Source organism: Tetrao urogallus (genome assembly GCF_951394365.1).
Source record: "Tetrao urogallus genome assembly, chromosome: Z".
In the NCBI taxonomy this organism is placed as follows: Eukaryota; Metazoa; Chordata; class Aves; order Galliformes; family Phasianidae; genus Tetrao; species Tetrao urogallus.
In genome coordinates, this window is record NC_136816.1 from 51,546,307 (window position 1) to 51,558,373 (window position 12,067).

The 12,067-nt window shown below is 35.6% G+C and overlaps 1 protein-coding gene across 1 annotated transcript in view; it reads left to right on the top strand.

Annotated features, from left to right (window-relative positions):
* SV2C (synaptic vesicle glycoprotein 2C) overlaps window positions 1-12,067 on the top strand; it is a gene marked incomplete at both ends in the record, with an annotated part of 69,163 nt that overhangs the window by 20,523 nt on the left and 36,573 nt on the right. Inside the window, one exon of the mRNA XM_079548055.1 lies at window positions 6,279-6,430. Within this exon, the coding sequence (XP_079404181.1) occupies window positions 6,279-6,430 (152 nt within the window). The remainder of the gene's footprint in view (window positions 1-6,278; window positions 6,431-12,067) is intronic.

Genomic DNA, 12,067 nt, shown 5'->3' on the forward strand with positions numbered 1-12,067 from the left:
CACTCACTGCTAGAGCACACATCTTGCAGTTCTTTGTTTCCAGATACTTGGCATCAATCACTGCATAAGAACACAAGATCTTTTCTGTATCACTCACTGAAGAACTTCCATGTGTTTTTGCCAGCTTTTATGCCATATCTTCTTGTAGCACAGTATGAATTTACTTATAGTGTCTGAATGAAATCTTGAGAGTTTATTACATTCTTCACTACAATCCACATCTTGCTTGCACGGGAAGAAAGCTTCTCAGTTGAACAGGAATATGAATTCAACTTTAATTCTCTTAGTAACCTCTTCTCATTTCCAGAGGTCCTGCCTTTGGAACGCAGATGTCAATTCCCCTTTCCTAATGAAGGACATTAAATATATATCACTATTCTCAACGGAAGGGGCTTTGTTCCAGCCATGTATTAAATAACCCAAATATGAAATATGGATAACTTGTGTTTTAGAAGCAAAAGAATATTGCTTCACAGACTGGGCAAAAAGCTTTATGAAGGGACAGAGAGTTACCTGGGAAATTTCTGATAATTAAAAGTCAATGAAATATTAAGAAGTATTGATGAGTTATAAAATTTATTAGGTACATCAAGTTTAAGCTGTTCTCTTATCTTCTAGAAAATATAAAAAATACATGAGGAATTATGATCAATAATAACAGTAACTGATAGAAGATTTTACTTATGGAAAACACTGAGAAACTGACTTTTCTCAGATTCTCTTGCAGTTGATACATTTATAAAAGTGAACTGTTGAGGGGAAAAAAACCAAAACAACACCTTTCTGACCATGTTTTTGCATCTTGAAGATCTTGCATTGCCAAAAACTGAATGGCGTGGAATAAAAACAGTATAAATAATACTAAGTATTGCTGGGTAAAAAGCAATGAAGGATATGAAAGTCTGAAAAGTGAACTCAAGCGAATGAAAAGAATGAAGTGCTGAATAGCCTACAAAATCATTTCCTTTTACAAAAAAAATAAAAAATAAAAAAATTAAAATATATATATACATAAAATAACTGTGATCCCTCCATTGATTAAACCAAAATCCATACTCAAAAGGAAATTGAATCCCAAAGACAGATAAAGCTCTAGGAGAGCTTTAGACATGATTTCCTACTAAAAAGGTTTCTCCAGTAGCAGAACACGACTTATAATATCGCTGCTAACTTGAATGGAGGAGGATTTCTTGCCTGTTCAACTCTGCCGCTAGGAAACATTAATCTCAGTTGGAGAATTTTATCTATAACCTCTGTTATAGAAAGTTGGATTTTTTTCGTCTAGTTTCTAGCTTAGTGCTTTTGATACTTTTGGATAATTTTAGACGCAGTTTTTCTAATTCCAACACCTCAGTTCAAAATAAAGTTCTTAAAAATGCTCTATTTTTTTAAATTGGCCCATGCTAGGGTTGCCTTGAAGTAAACAAAGATGATAGAACTTGGGAAAATGTATCATGCTTATCTACACAAATATTGCTTCTAAAATAATCAAAGTTTTCATGGAGTATAAAGGTAACTGAAATAAATATGTATTCTGAGACTGACTACAGTTTAAAAATTATTCAGACAACCCTAAATTGATTCTGTTTCATAAAGGAAATATGAGAAGTTAAACAAATGTGTCTTAATTTACAGACTAAACATTATGTCCAGACTACAGAGATTTCTTTTAAATTGTCAAAACCACAAGTTTCACTAAATCTCTCCTGAAGATCCACAGAAATATTAGGAAATGTGGCTTAGATATGGTCAACTTATGCAACTAAAAATCCATCCCTGCCTGAGTATGAGAGTTTTTCTCACTCTGAACTATTACGTAGTATTTATTTTCCAAAAAATATTAGACACCCTTTCAGACTTCTTTTTTAGCTACTCCTCAGAAGACATCTCTGCAAAGCTACCTGCAGTACTCTTTCCACATTATCAGCATCTAGCACAAAGTACTGGTGTCATGGTAATAATATTAAACTCACTGTTTAGAACAGATCGTAATCAAATCCTTCACACCTTTGTGGGGGACAATGGTTACAAAAAATACAAAACTGTGGGATGAGGCTTATTTTAAATAACATGTTGGAGATGACTGGCCATGTAAATCCAGCCAAATGGCTATTTATCGCTATTTTTGTTCATTACATACAGAGGCAAGAAATCCTTATACTCTTCTATATTCCCATATTCTGAATGACGAGGACAGGAAGGACAGGTCTATACACACAAGATCTTCAAAAAATTTCTAGTAGATTTACGGGCCATGTGGACACCACGCAGTTGCACAGCACAACTACACAAGCTGTTGCCTTCAAGAACCTCAGATCTCAACGAACAGGCTCCTTCTGTGTGTCATCGGTATTCATTATTATGTTGTAGCTATCTTTTGTATCTTCATGCTCATTTGCTCTATTTCTTTCTCACATGTCTTCAACCCTGTTACAATCCTTCTGCCTCTAATTTCTCTATAATCTCCAGCTGCCTCCCACCCATGGCTATCAGAAGGTGTACCCTGAAAGCTAATGAACAGTTCTGCAGTTTACTGGCTTCAGAGTTGATAGTGTATGCCAAAAGAGCTGATATGTTTCTCAGACAAGCCAAGAAAGAAGTTGGCCAGGTCTGAGCTTTTCAAATAGATTTGGTTCCAAGCCTTTCTTCTTCAGACATGGGTAAAGGTTGAATAATATAAACCTGACTGAGCATGTAGAAAAGTGGCTTGTTGTGTGAGGAGAAGATTGTGATGGGAAAGGAAATTTATACGAAAGGAAGAGAAATGCTGGAAAATTGACACACATAAGCAAGGTAGAGAGCCTATACAACATATAATCCTAAAGAGAAAGCAGAAATTTGAAAGGAGGAATGAAAAAGAGAGAGAATCAGGTTTGTGAAAGATCAAGACTTCATAAACTCATAGAAAATCCCAGGTTGGAAGAGTCTTTGAAAAGAAGGGTCTTTGAATGATCATTACATCCAACCTTCCACTGGGAAAGAGAGACTAGATGATATGACTATGATTGGACAAGTACCCTCTCCAACCACATTTTGAAAGTCTCTGTTGAAAGGAATTCTATCACACCAGTAGGGAAATTGTGCCATTTGTTTCATTGTAAAAAATGTCTTTTTTACATAATGGTAAAACCTTTCCCAGGTTTCCCAGCTTGTACTCATCACCCCTTGTGTTCTCCAAGTGAAGGGAGTGACTCCTTTCTTTTATTAGCCACTGTTCAATTGTGGAAATACTGTGATAAGGTCATGCCTGGACCTGTTCTTCTCCAGAGTGAAATAACTGCTTCATCCTTTCTTCATAGAGCTGGTTCTCCAGGTCTTTGGTCATCTTTATAGCTCTCCTATTGCCACTCTCCAGACAGTCTATGTCTGGGGACCAGAACTTCAGTTGTGGCCTGTGGGATGATCACATCTCTATCTCTGCTAGTAATGCCTCTGTGGATTTGGAAATGATTTTGTGCTTATCAATGCTGGCAGCTTATCTGACATATCTAGCTGATCAGGTACTGCAAGAAAACTCTTTGTAATTATATGGTTGTATTTGACATCAAATTTCTCTTAACTCTTTTTACTGATGTTGAAAAAATCGAGTAATTAATTATTTACTTATCAGTTTCCATCAGAACTGACAGTATTTAAGAGATCTGTAAATAATCACGTGAAACTATCTCAGAGACTCTTGCTATTATTACAGTATGGATCATATGTGTACCTGGAAGACATCTCTAGTATACATAGTATACTCTGTGAAATGATCAACAGTCTGTGATCTACATCATGCTGCTGTTTTATAGGGCATTATCCATCAGTTCACAAGGTGAACGAGTTGATCTGGATGCTTGTTCTCACATATTTTACTGATCTAACGGATGTTCTAGGAGGAAAACAACAAAGATGTTTTTAATTGAATTTGTGCAAGTGGGAGTATAAAAATCTATTAAGTGCGAGTGGAGAAATGAAGGTGATAGGCTGCTTCCAAGTATTGGAAGCAGAATAGCAAGTGTGTTTTGATCTCGTGGACTTAGTACGTCATCAGTAATAAGGTGAAAACTTGCAAAATACCAACATACACAGAAACAGTCTTTGAGCCTGAATCTTCTCCAGATTTGGAAGTGAAGAAGCCAAGATATCTCAGGAGAAGAACACCATCCTGCTTGTGCATTTAGTATTTTGTAAGGGTTTTGTTGTTGTTGTTGTTTTCCTAATTATCTCTATTCCTATGTACCTATATTGCCTCTATTCAAAGAGGCATTTCAAGCCTCTTTGGCTAATGAATCTGCAAATAAAAAAAGGCTCCCTGAAGCCAGAGGCTCCTGAATGCCTCGCCTAAATGTTGTTTTCATTTATTCTAGCTCTCAAACTGAGCAGTTGCCAAAATCTGTTGTGACAAATCACAGCTATGAAGATAGGTTAGCAGACATTTATCACCTTTGCTTGTGACAACAAAAAATGCAAATGTACCTTAGTTTATTATTTATTTCACTAAATTCTGCTTTCCTGTGGTATGTCATTTAAATCCCATTTTGATTGCCTCCTCCTCATGATTTCACAGAAAACCACAAACAGAAAGCATTCAGAAATAACACTATAAAGGCACGGCTTTCAATTTGGATGTTTTTTTTCTGATATCAGAAATTGAATTAGTTTCTTATTCATATATTGTCACTTTCCCTTGGATAACTGTTCTTTGAAATGAAAAAACAACTAAGTAAAACATACAAACAAACAAACAAACAAAAAAAGAAAGAACCCCACCCTGGTCAAAATGGATCCTCCTTGGATGCTGAGGAAGGAATACTGTGGGAATGCAATTCAGTGCTATGACTGAGCCCTGAACAGTAAGAGGTCATTAATGTAATCCACTTAAGCCTTGGGAAAAGGAGAGCCCACATGCTCTAGAATAACACCGAGGGCAGGGAGTACCCAGTTACAGCAAAATGAGCCACAGTCCTTTTCTTCACCATGTTGCTTCTACCATTCCTCTTCCCAAGCTTCCAGCAGGATATCCTCCTAGGGCACTCTTCCTTACAAGGGAGGACAATACCCTGCCAAAACAATTTAAGTGTTCTAACCATGAAAATAATATGAGATACTGCCCACCTCTTTGTAGAACTTGCAGAATGTTAGAGCTAACAGGCCCAGCAATGGTACATTAATTTTAAAGGTAAGAGTTGATTGGCAGTACTTTGTCCAAAGCTACCCAGAAGGAAGTGATAGAATAGCATGTAACTGCTCAATGCAGTATTTCATTGCTATACCAGAAGGTATCTTAAAGTAGACAGCATTGACATGGAACTGATTTTTATTAGGATTGAAATTCCATTTCTGTATTCATATGTTCCTTTCTAATATTTGTTTTAATCTGTTGTAAGATCCTTGGTTTTACTCCCAGTTTACCTATCATCAAAATGACAGCATAAATACACATTTATCTTTAAAAGTTGAGTTCAAAAATTGAACAATGCAAGACTTTGCTTCTTGTAAGGATGTGAACTGTTATGTAAGTGTAGCTCTTCCAACTTCATAGATATTTACTTCAGCAGGAAATTATAGCTTACACAAGCTTGTGCTGTGTAGTGAAGAGGTAAAAACAGTAAAAGGTTACCTGGAACTTGGTACATATTTAAGTTACACAAGTTTTGCAAAACCAAATTGAGATCCTTTTTTTCCCAGCTGACCTTTAGATGCTGTTTATTTTTACTGTATTAAAAACTGTGAATATGATATGAATGCATTGACTTTTCCATTACAAAATTATGTAGACAGCAAGCACAGGCTTAGCAAATTACATCTTTTTAAATAGGAATGGAATAAAACGTACTAGTAATACAGTTCTCATTTAGTCACTTCCTGGTTGCCTAAATCAGAAGACTGAAGACCTAGAGAAATACCTATTATCCTCTGGGAAAATTACTAACAATTTCAGTAAAACAGAGCATGTTTTGACGCTCAAAAATAGATGGCCACGACTGCAGCATTTGTGTGAAAGTTAGCACTTTGTGCTGGTTTCTGTTCCAAAGGCCAGCACATTGGCAATCCATTTGAATCACTGAACATACTGAAGTGTATATGCAGTTTTCAAGGAAATCTTTGACAAAAGTTGCATCCAAGGCAGTGAAAGCATATTGTTCTCCAGTACATGGTGCAATCAAAAAAAAAAATACAACCTTGCTAGAAATCTGCTTGTAGTTTAGGTTCTAAATGACAGTACCTGTGGCCTAGCTCTCACTATAACTGGCTGTTACTTTCTCCCTTAACACATGGTATGTATCTCCTTCTAGGATTGGTGGAGCTGTGCCAACAGTCTTCTCCTATTTTTCGGAAGTGCTTGCTCGGGAGAAACGAGGAGAACACCTGAGTTGGCTCTGTATGTTTTGGATGATTGGTGGTATCTATGCTTCTGCAATGGCTTGGGCAATCATTCCTCATTATGGTAAGGCAAACATCTCCTTGTAAGTTCTCTCTCTCCTAATTAAATAGTAAAGCTTTTAAAGTGTAACTTAAACATGTCAGTTCTGAAAATAACTATTCTGCCGTTTAAAAAAAAAATCTTTATTTTGGGGGAAGTGAGGAGAATAGATCATACGCTAAATAACAATACCTTACAGAGTAAAAATTAGCAAATATCCATGCTTAGTCAGATTCTTTAGATTTCTGGAAATTTGGACAAATAGAAAGGTAGTCAGTCTTACCATTGAAACTGGAGAAAACAGCTGATATGGAGACTTGCTTCAGAGAAAATATCTTTTGAAATGTTGAGTGTCAAATTTCTGTTAGATTTTGTACATTGTTTGTTTGGAACACATAGAATCTCAATTATTCTCCCTTAAGAAAGAAGAATTGAGAATGTCTTAATGTTTGTGGCAGTAGTTGTGAATGTAAAGCTGTGCTGAATGTTTTGTTTTTAATATAGCTATACAGTGATGTAGAAATAAGAGAAATCAAATAGAGTGCACTTACATATGGTCGGGGTAAGTGAGGGGAAATATGACAGAAGTCTTGCTGTAGCTGAAATTGTATGAACATGCAGTGTAAACTACTTTGTGAAAGGCCTCTTTACTACTGTGACATAATTAAACATTAAGTGGAGGTAGAGGATCTACTCAGTCTCCTGCTTCTGCCTTTTAGAGGCACTAAATTCCTATAGGTCTTAAGGGCTTTTGGGAATTCTCAGTGGTTTTTAAAAATTAGGCTCTGTAAGCACTTCTTGCTGGCATTCTTCAAGACAAGTAGAGCAACTCTGTGAGCTAGGTAGCATGCAGAGCAGTTTTCTTAAGCCAGGAAATGACATTTATCAAAATTTATTGTGCAGGGGAGGAAAAAATTTAGGAGATTTGCCCAGAGTGATTGGAACATTTACCAGACACTAGGGCCCAGAAATAAATTATAACCATGCAGACCAATCAAATACGTAGACTCTTGCACTAAAATTAATTTTAGACTGTACATGCAGCCAGAATCTCTGTCTTTAACCTTGGCTTTTGGCTTTGGATTGCTGAAATCAGAGAGGAATCTTTGCTGGCAAGACACAGTGCTTATATATAAAGTTTTCTGGTTTGTTTGTTTTTTGGTTGTTTTTTTTTTTTTTTCCAATTAGTAAATTGCTCTCAGTACCTTTTTTTTTGTTTGTTTGTTTTGTTTTTTTAAATATGTTTTTATTTCCCTTACCTTTCAGAGAAAAAATACAAACACTGGTTTAAATAGACTGCCTAATTTCACTGTAGATTTCATGACTCGATAACCTTCACTGAAATGCTTTTAAAAATGTTACAGAGCAGTGTATCTCAAGGAATAATAATGCACATCCCTATATTACAGTAGTGGCAGGAAAAGGAGGGAATTATTTTTTTCTTTCTATAGCAGTAGAAAAACACCAATAACAAAAAGCCATGCAGCTTTTTTTCAGTTTTGTGTGTGGTAGACTTCTGCAAAAGTACATAGGAAAATCACTAAAGACAGAAGAATGCAAAAACCATTTTTAAAAGACAGTGTTCTTCAGCTATAGCCATGCAAATTACTCTGTTTGCAGTATAGTAAGCAAAGTCATAAGAGCCAAAGAGAGGGCTAATAAGGAAGCTGCAAGCAGCAGGCGCAATTCTTTCTCATAGCAAAACAAGTAGCTTTATACACCTTTGGGGGAATTTAAGCAAAATATGTTTGTGAGTTTGGATGAGGTCTTTCAATTGTCTTTATTGTAAATTAGACTATCTAGTCAAGTTCAAAGCCTTTGTTTTACTTCCTGAAACAAGCGTGGAGCTATTCTGCTGAGTATCAGATTGAAGATGCTTCATTGTGATCAAGATGTGCTGAGCTCATAGGCACTGCAGAGTACACCCAGGTCAAATATTGCTCTGACACTGGGGGGGGAGTGTTCACACAGTGCTGTATCCTACAAACAGTCCTGGTGAGGTTAATGCTGTCTCCAACCTCCACATCATTTGTATCACTTGCATGCATGAGAACTCCTGTAGGGCAACTTTCTTTTAGGATTTCTGTGTGGTCTCCCTTGAATTGTTTTGATAGAATTAGGCAAAGATGGATCTTCTTCTTCAAACTGACTTCAGTCCTTCTCATTAATCACATCTCCACTGACCAGTAAGCAAAACGTAATTATAAGCAAAGCATTCAACCACTTCTAAGGCCTATTTGTATAGCGTATAGAAATTTCTGAGCTCTCTGATTCTCATCTGCGAAATAAACACTGTTCATTTCTCCTATCTGAACACTGAAATTGCTCAAAGACAGGGCATGAAGTTGCAACTATTGAAAAGCAACAAACTGCCATTGAACATAGTAAAATTATTCTAAAATGGACAGAAAAATAGCAAACCAGCAGCACTGAGTCATCTTCTGGGTATATTTTTTTTTGTCAGTCTTATATAAGACACTTTAAAAGGTCCTGGATTCACAGCTGATATATATTATCTACCTCCAAAACAATAATGAACCTATATCACTTCAGCTGTTCAAGATTTAGCTCTATCTTTTCCTGACAAAATGAAATCTAAGTAACAGTTTATTTGTTTTTGTTCAAGCAGCACAGGAATGTCTGAAACAAGGGAGACATTTTAAAACTGAGACATTCTAAAATATAGGGAAGCTAATAATTGCCTTGGCATCAGTGTGTTGTTAAGAGAGGAATCAGGGTGACATAGTGCTGCAGTGACCGCATACTGAAAGATTAATTTCATCTGGAAGGCAAGCAAGTTCCAGAGATTCTTTAAGTCTAGATGTTGGCTTCGGTTTTAAATTTGAAAATGGATGCATATTTGTTCAGAGTTCCTTACAGAGGAGTTGAGGTCATGGAGAATCTATTAGAAGAAACATCTGCAGACAAATGCTTCTAATTGCAGTCAATTAACAAAGTCCCAGACCAGGCTGCTGTGAATAAATGGCTTCATGCAACACTTCAGTCAGGCTCGATAGGAAGGATAATTACCATTTTATAAACCATTTTGCAAGTGCAACTTTAAATTTAGCATAATATTTCAAGGTGGATTACTTCAAAGACTGTCAAATGCATCAAATGTGTATCACAGTATTCTTTAAAAAATTCATTTTTCAAACAGTGAAAAATCTTAACAGTGAGAAATTACATTTCAGTATAAAATCTTGATAGTGATATATTACCTTTTCATTACACTAGATTTATGTCTTTCTTCAAGGATAGGAATAAAAAGAACTCACCCTCATCCAACTTTTTTAGCCATTTTACCCCTTTATTTTAAAAAGATGCAAAGTTTTCGATTATACAAGATATTGCCTTCTATACACTGTGTTATTTTTATAAAGAGCCTAGAATTTTATGGTTCCAGATCTCAAAACTAAAAATGAAGGGCCGCTAGTTAAAGATTTCCATTTATTAATACTTTCTATTTTGGTAGTCTGTGTAATTTTTGGTTTTGCATATATCAAGTATTCAATTGTTTTCAGACAGCAGAAATATTCCCTAGAATCTTTTTGCTTAACAACAAACAGATATTAACCTCACTGATTTACCAATCTTATTGATCTTATAAGAAGTTGAATATGGGATGTAAAAGAAGTTAGACTGCTAAGGAGGAGAAGTGAAGATGACAGGGAGTCTGATCAGGATGGTGCAGATATCGAGTCTTCTGCATATAAACTGCAGTTGAACCTCAAGCTCTAGAGTGAACTGTGTACAGCAACTGAAAGGCAGAGTCATGGATAAAATGATTTTGCACATTCCTTTTTTATACCACTTTCAAAGTAATGACAATCTTATTTGCCTTTTTAAAGATCAATAAAGCTAATCAAATGTTCGTTATGTTTCTAGTCACATTTCTAAGTTATGGGATGGGGTCTTTATCACCATTAATTATTATTGGTCACTTGGTTGTATTTTGCAACTTAATGAGAATTTCTGCAACCAGTTAGCTATGAACTAAACTTGTAAGCATACTTATGTTAGAGCAACAGTGTTCACCACAATTTGTAACTTCATCTCCTTAGTGTAGACAACATAGTGTAGTGGGATTATGCTACAGACTAAGATTCTCAGTGCAAAAATCAGATGTAAGTACTTAGACCAAACATTTTATTTTAGCTGGTGCCTAAATTACGTCATAGATCATCAACTGAACTATTCATTTTTCATCAGCAGAGACTTTTTTTCCATTTACTGAGGACCAGCCACTTCTGTTTGTAAAAGACAGCATTCTATAGAACCACTCAAGGAACACTAATTTAGAAGAGAAATAAGTGAAATAAGTAATCTTATAAACAAGTATTTAATTTCAGAACATGAGATTTCTTGTCAAACTCTAACATTTCTTTCTACATATAAGCAGGAAAATATTAATATGTTCATTTTTCTAGAAAATGTTTTCATTGCATTTGTAAATAACTGGTAAGTTGTCCTGTGACTGAAATGTCTAGAAATCATATTCCTACATATTTCCTTCATCAGAAATGTTTTAAATTAAGAAAGCTATTTCTTAAAGTTTTGCAGAATACCTAATAAATAAAAATGAATATATATTACAGATATACAATCAATGAAACTACAGTAAGTGTATATATAACTACTTATGGATTTTTTTAATTGCTTTTTTTTACAGTTACATGGAGCTTAAAAATGCAGACATAGAAGTGTCTGAACTATAGACTCAAAACTAAGGTTTGCAGAACATTGTATTTAGGAGACAAAGCATGACTTCTATTTTAAAAAGGCTTTATAAACTCAAAGACAGGTGCAGTGGAGCACTAGCATCTACTATCAAAGACTGTTAGAGGATCTCCACCACCAGGGGCTTGCATGGGCACGTAAGACCACTGCCTAAAAAGGTTACATACACATTGAACTCTCCATCCCCATGGCTGTACTGATTCTGAGAAGTCTTTTCACGGACGCAGGGATTCCTAAATAGCCTTTATTTCTGTGTGCAATTGCGATGACAGTGCAGAAATCAGTTTTGTTTCGTGTAAATGGTTTGTTAGGTGGCCTGAATTTCTATTTCTATTTCTATTCTATATCTGGCATTTCTATTGGTAGGACAATATAGTTGAGTTGAAGCAGATCAATTTGCCTGAAAAAAATAACTTTATTGGTTATCAAAAAGATCTTATTATCACCTTTTTGGTAGATGTCTCTAGAGTAGCTTCTGTAGTACTTCCTGTTGCCATGTTTGCTTTGTTCTTGTGTCATCCACTTGGAGATTAAAAAGGTAAACACACTTTCAAAACTGCAGTAAACCTCCCTTACATATGAAACAGTGAATGATACTGTAATAAAACAGGAATGTATATAAGTGAGTTGGATGGAGCTGCAATGCAGATGTGGAGATGGAGGTCTAAAGGCACAGTATATAAAGGCACAGAGCATGCTCAGCACCAGGCACTGTTAATGGAGGAGTTAATCTCAATTTGCAGCAGACTAAACTGAGGACACAATGTTCTAAAATTAGTTAATGGCAATTAAGGAAAAAGACAAACTTTTAGCTCCCTTTTTCTGTCTTTCTGTTGGAATTAAAAGTTCCTTAATAAAAACTGACTGCAACAATACTGGGATAAGAGATTATATTCAAGTGTTGTGCAGTATTCATAGGGC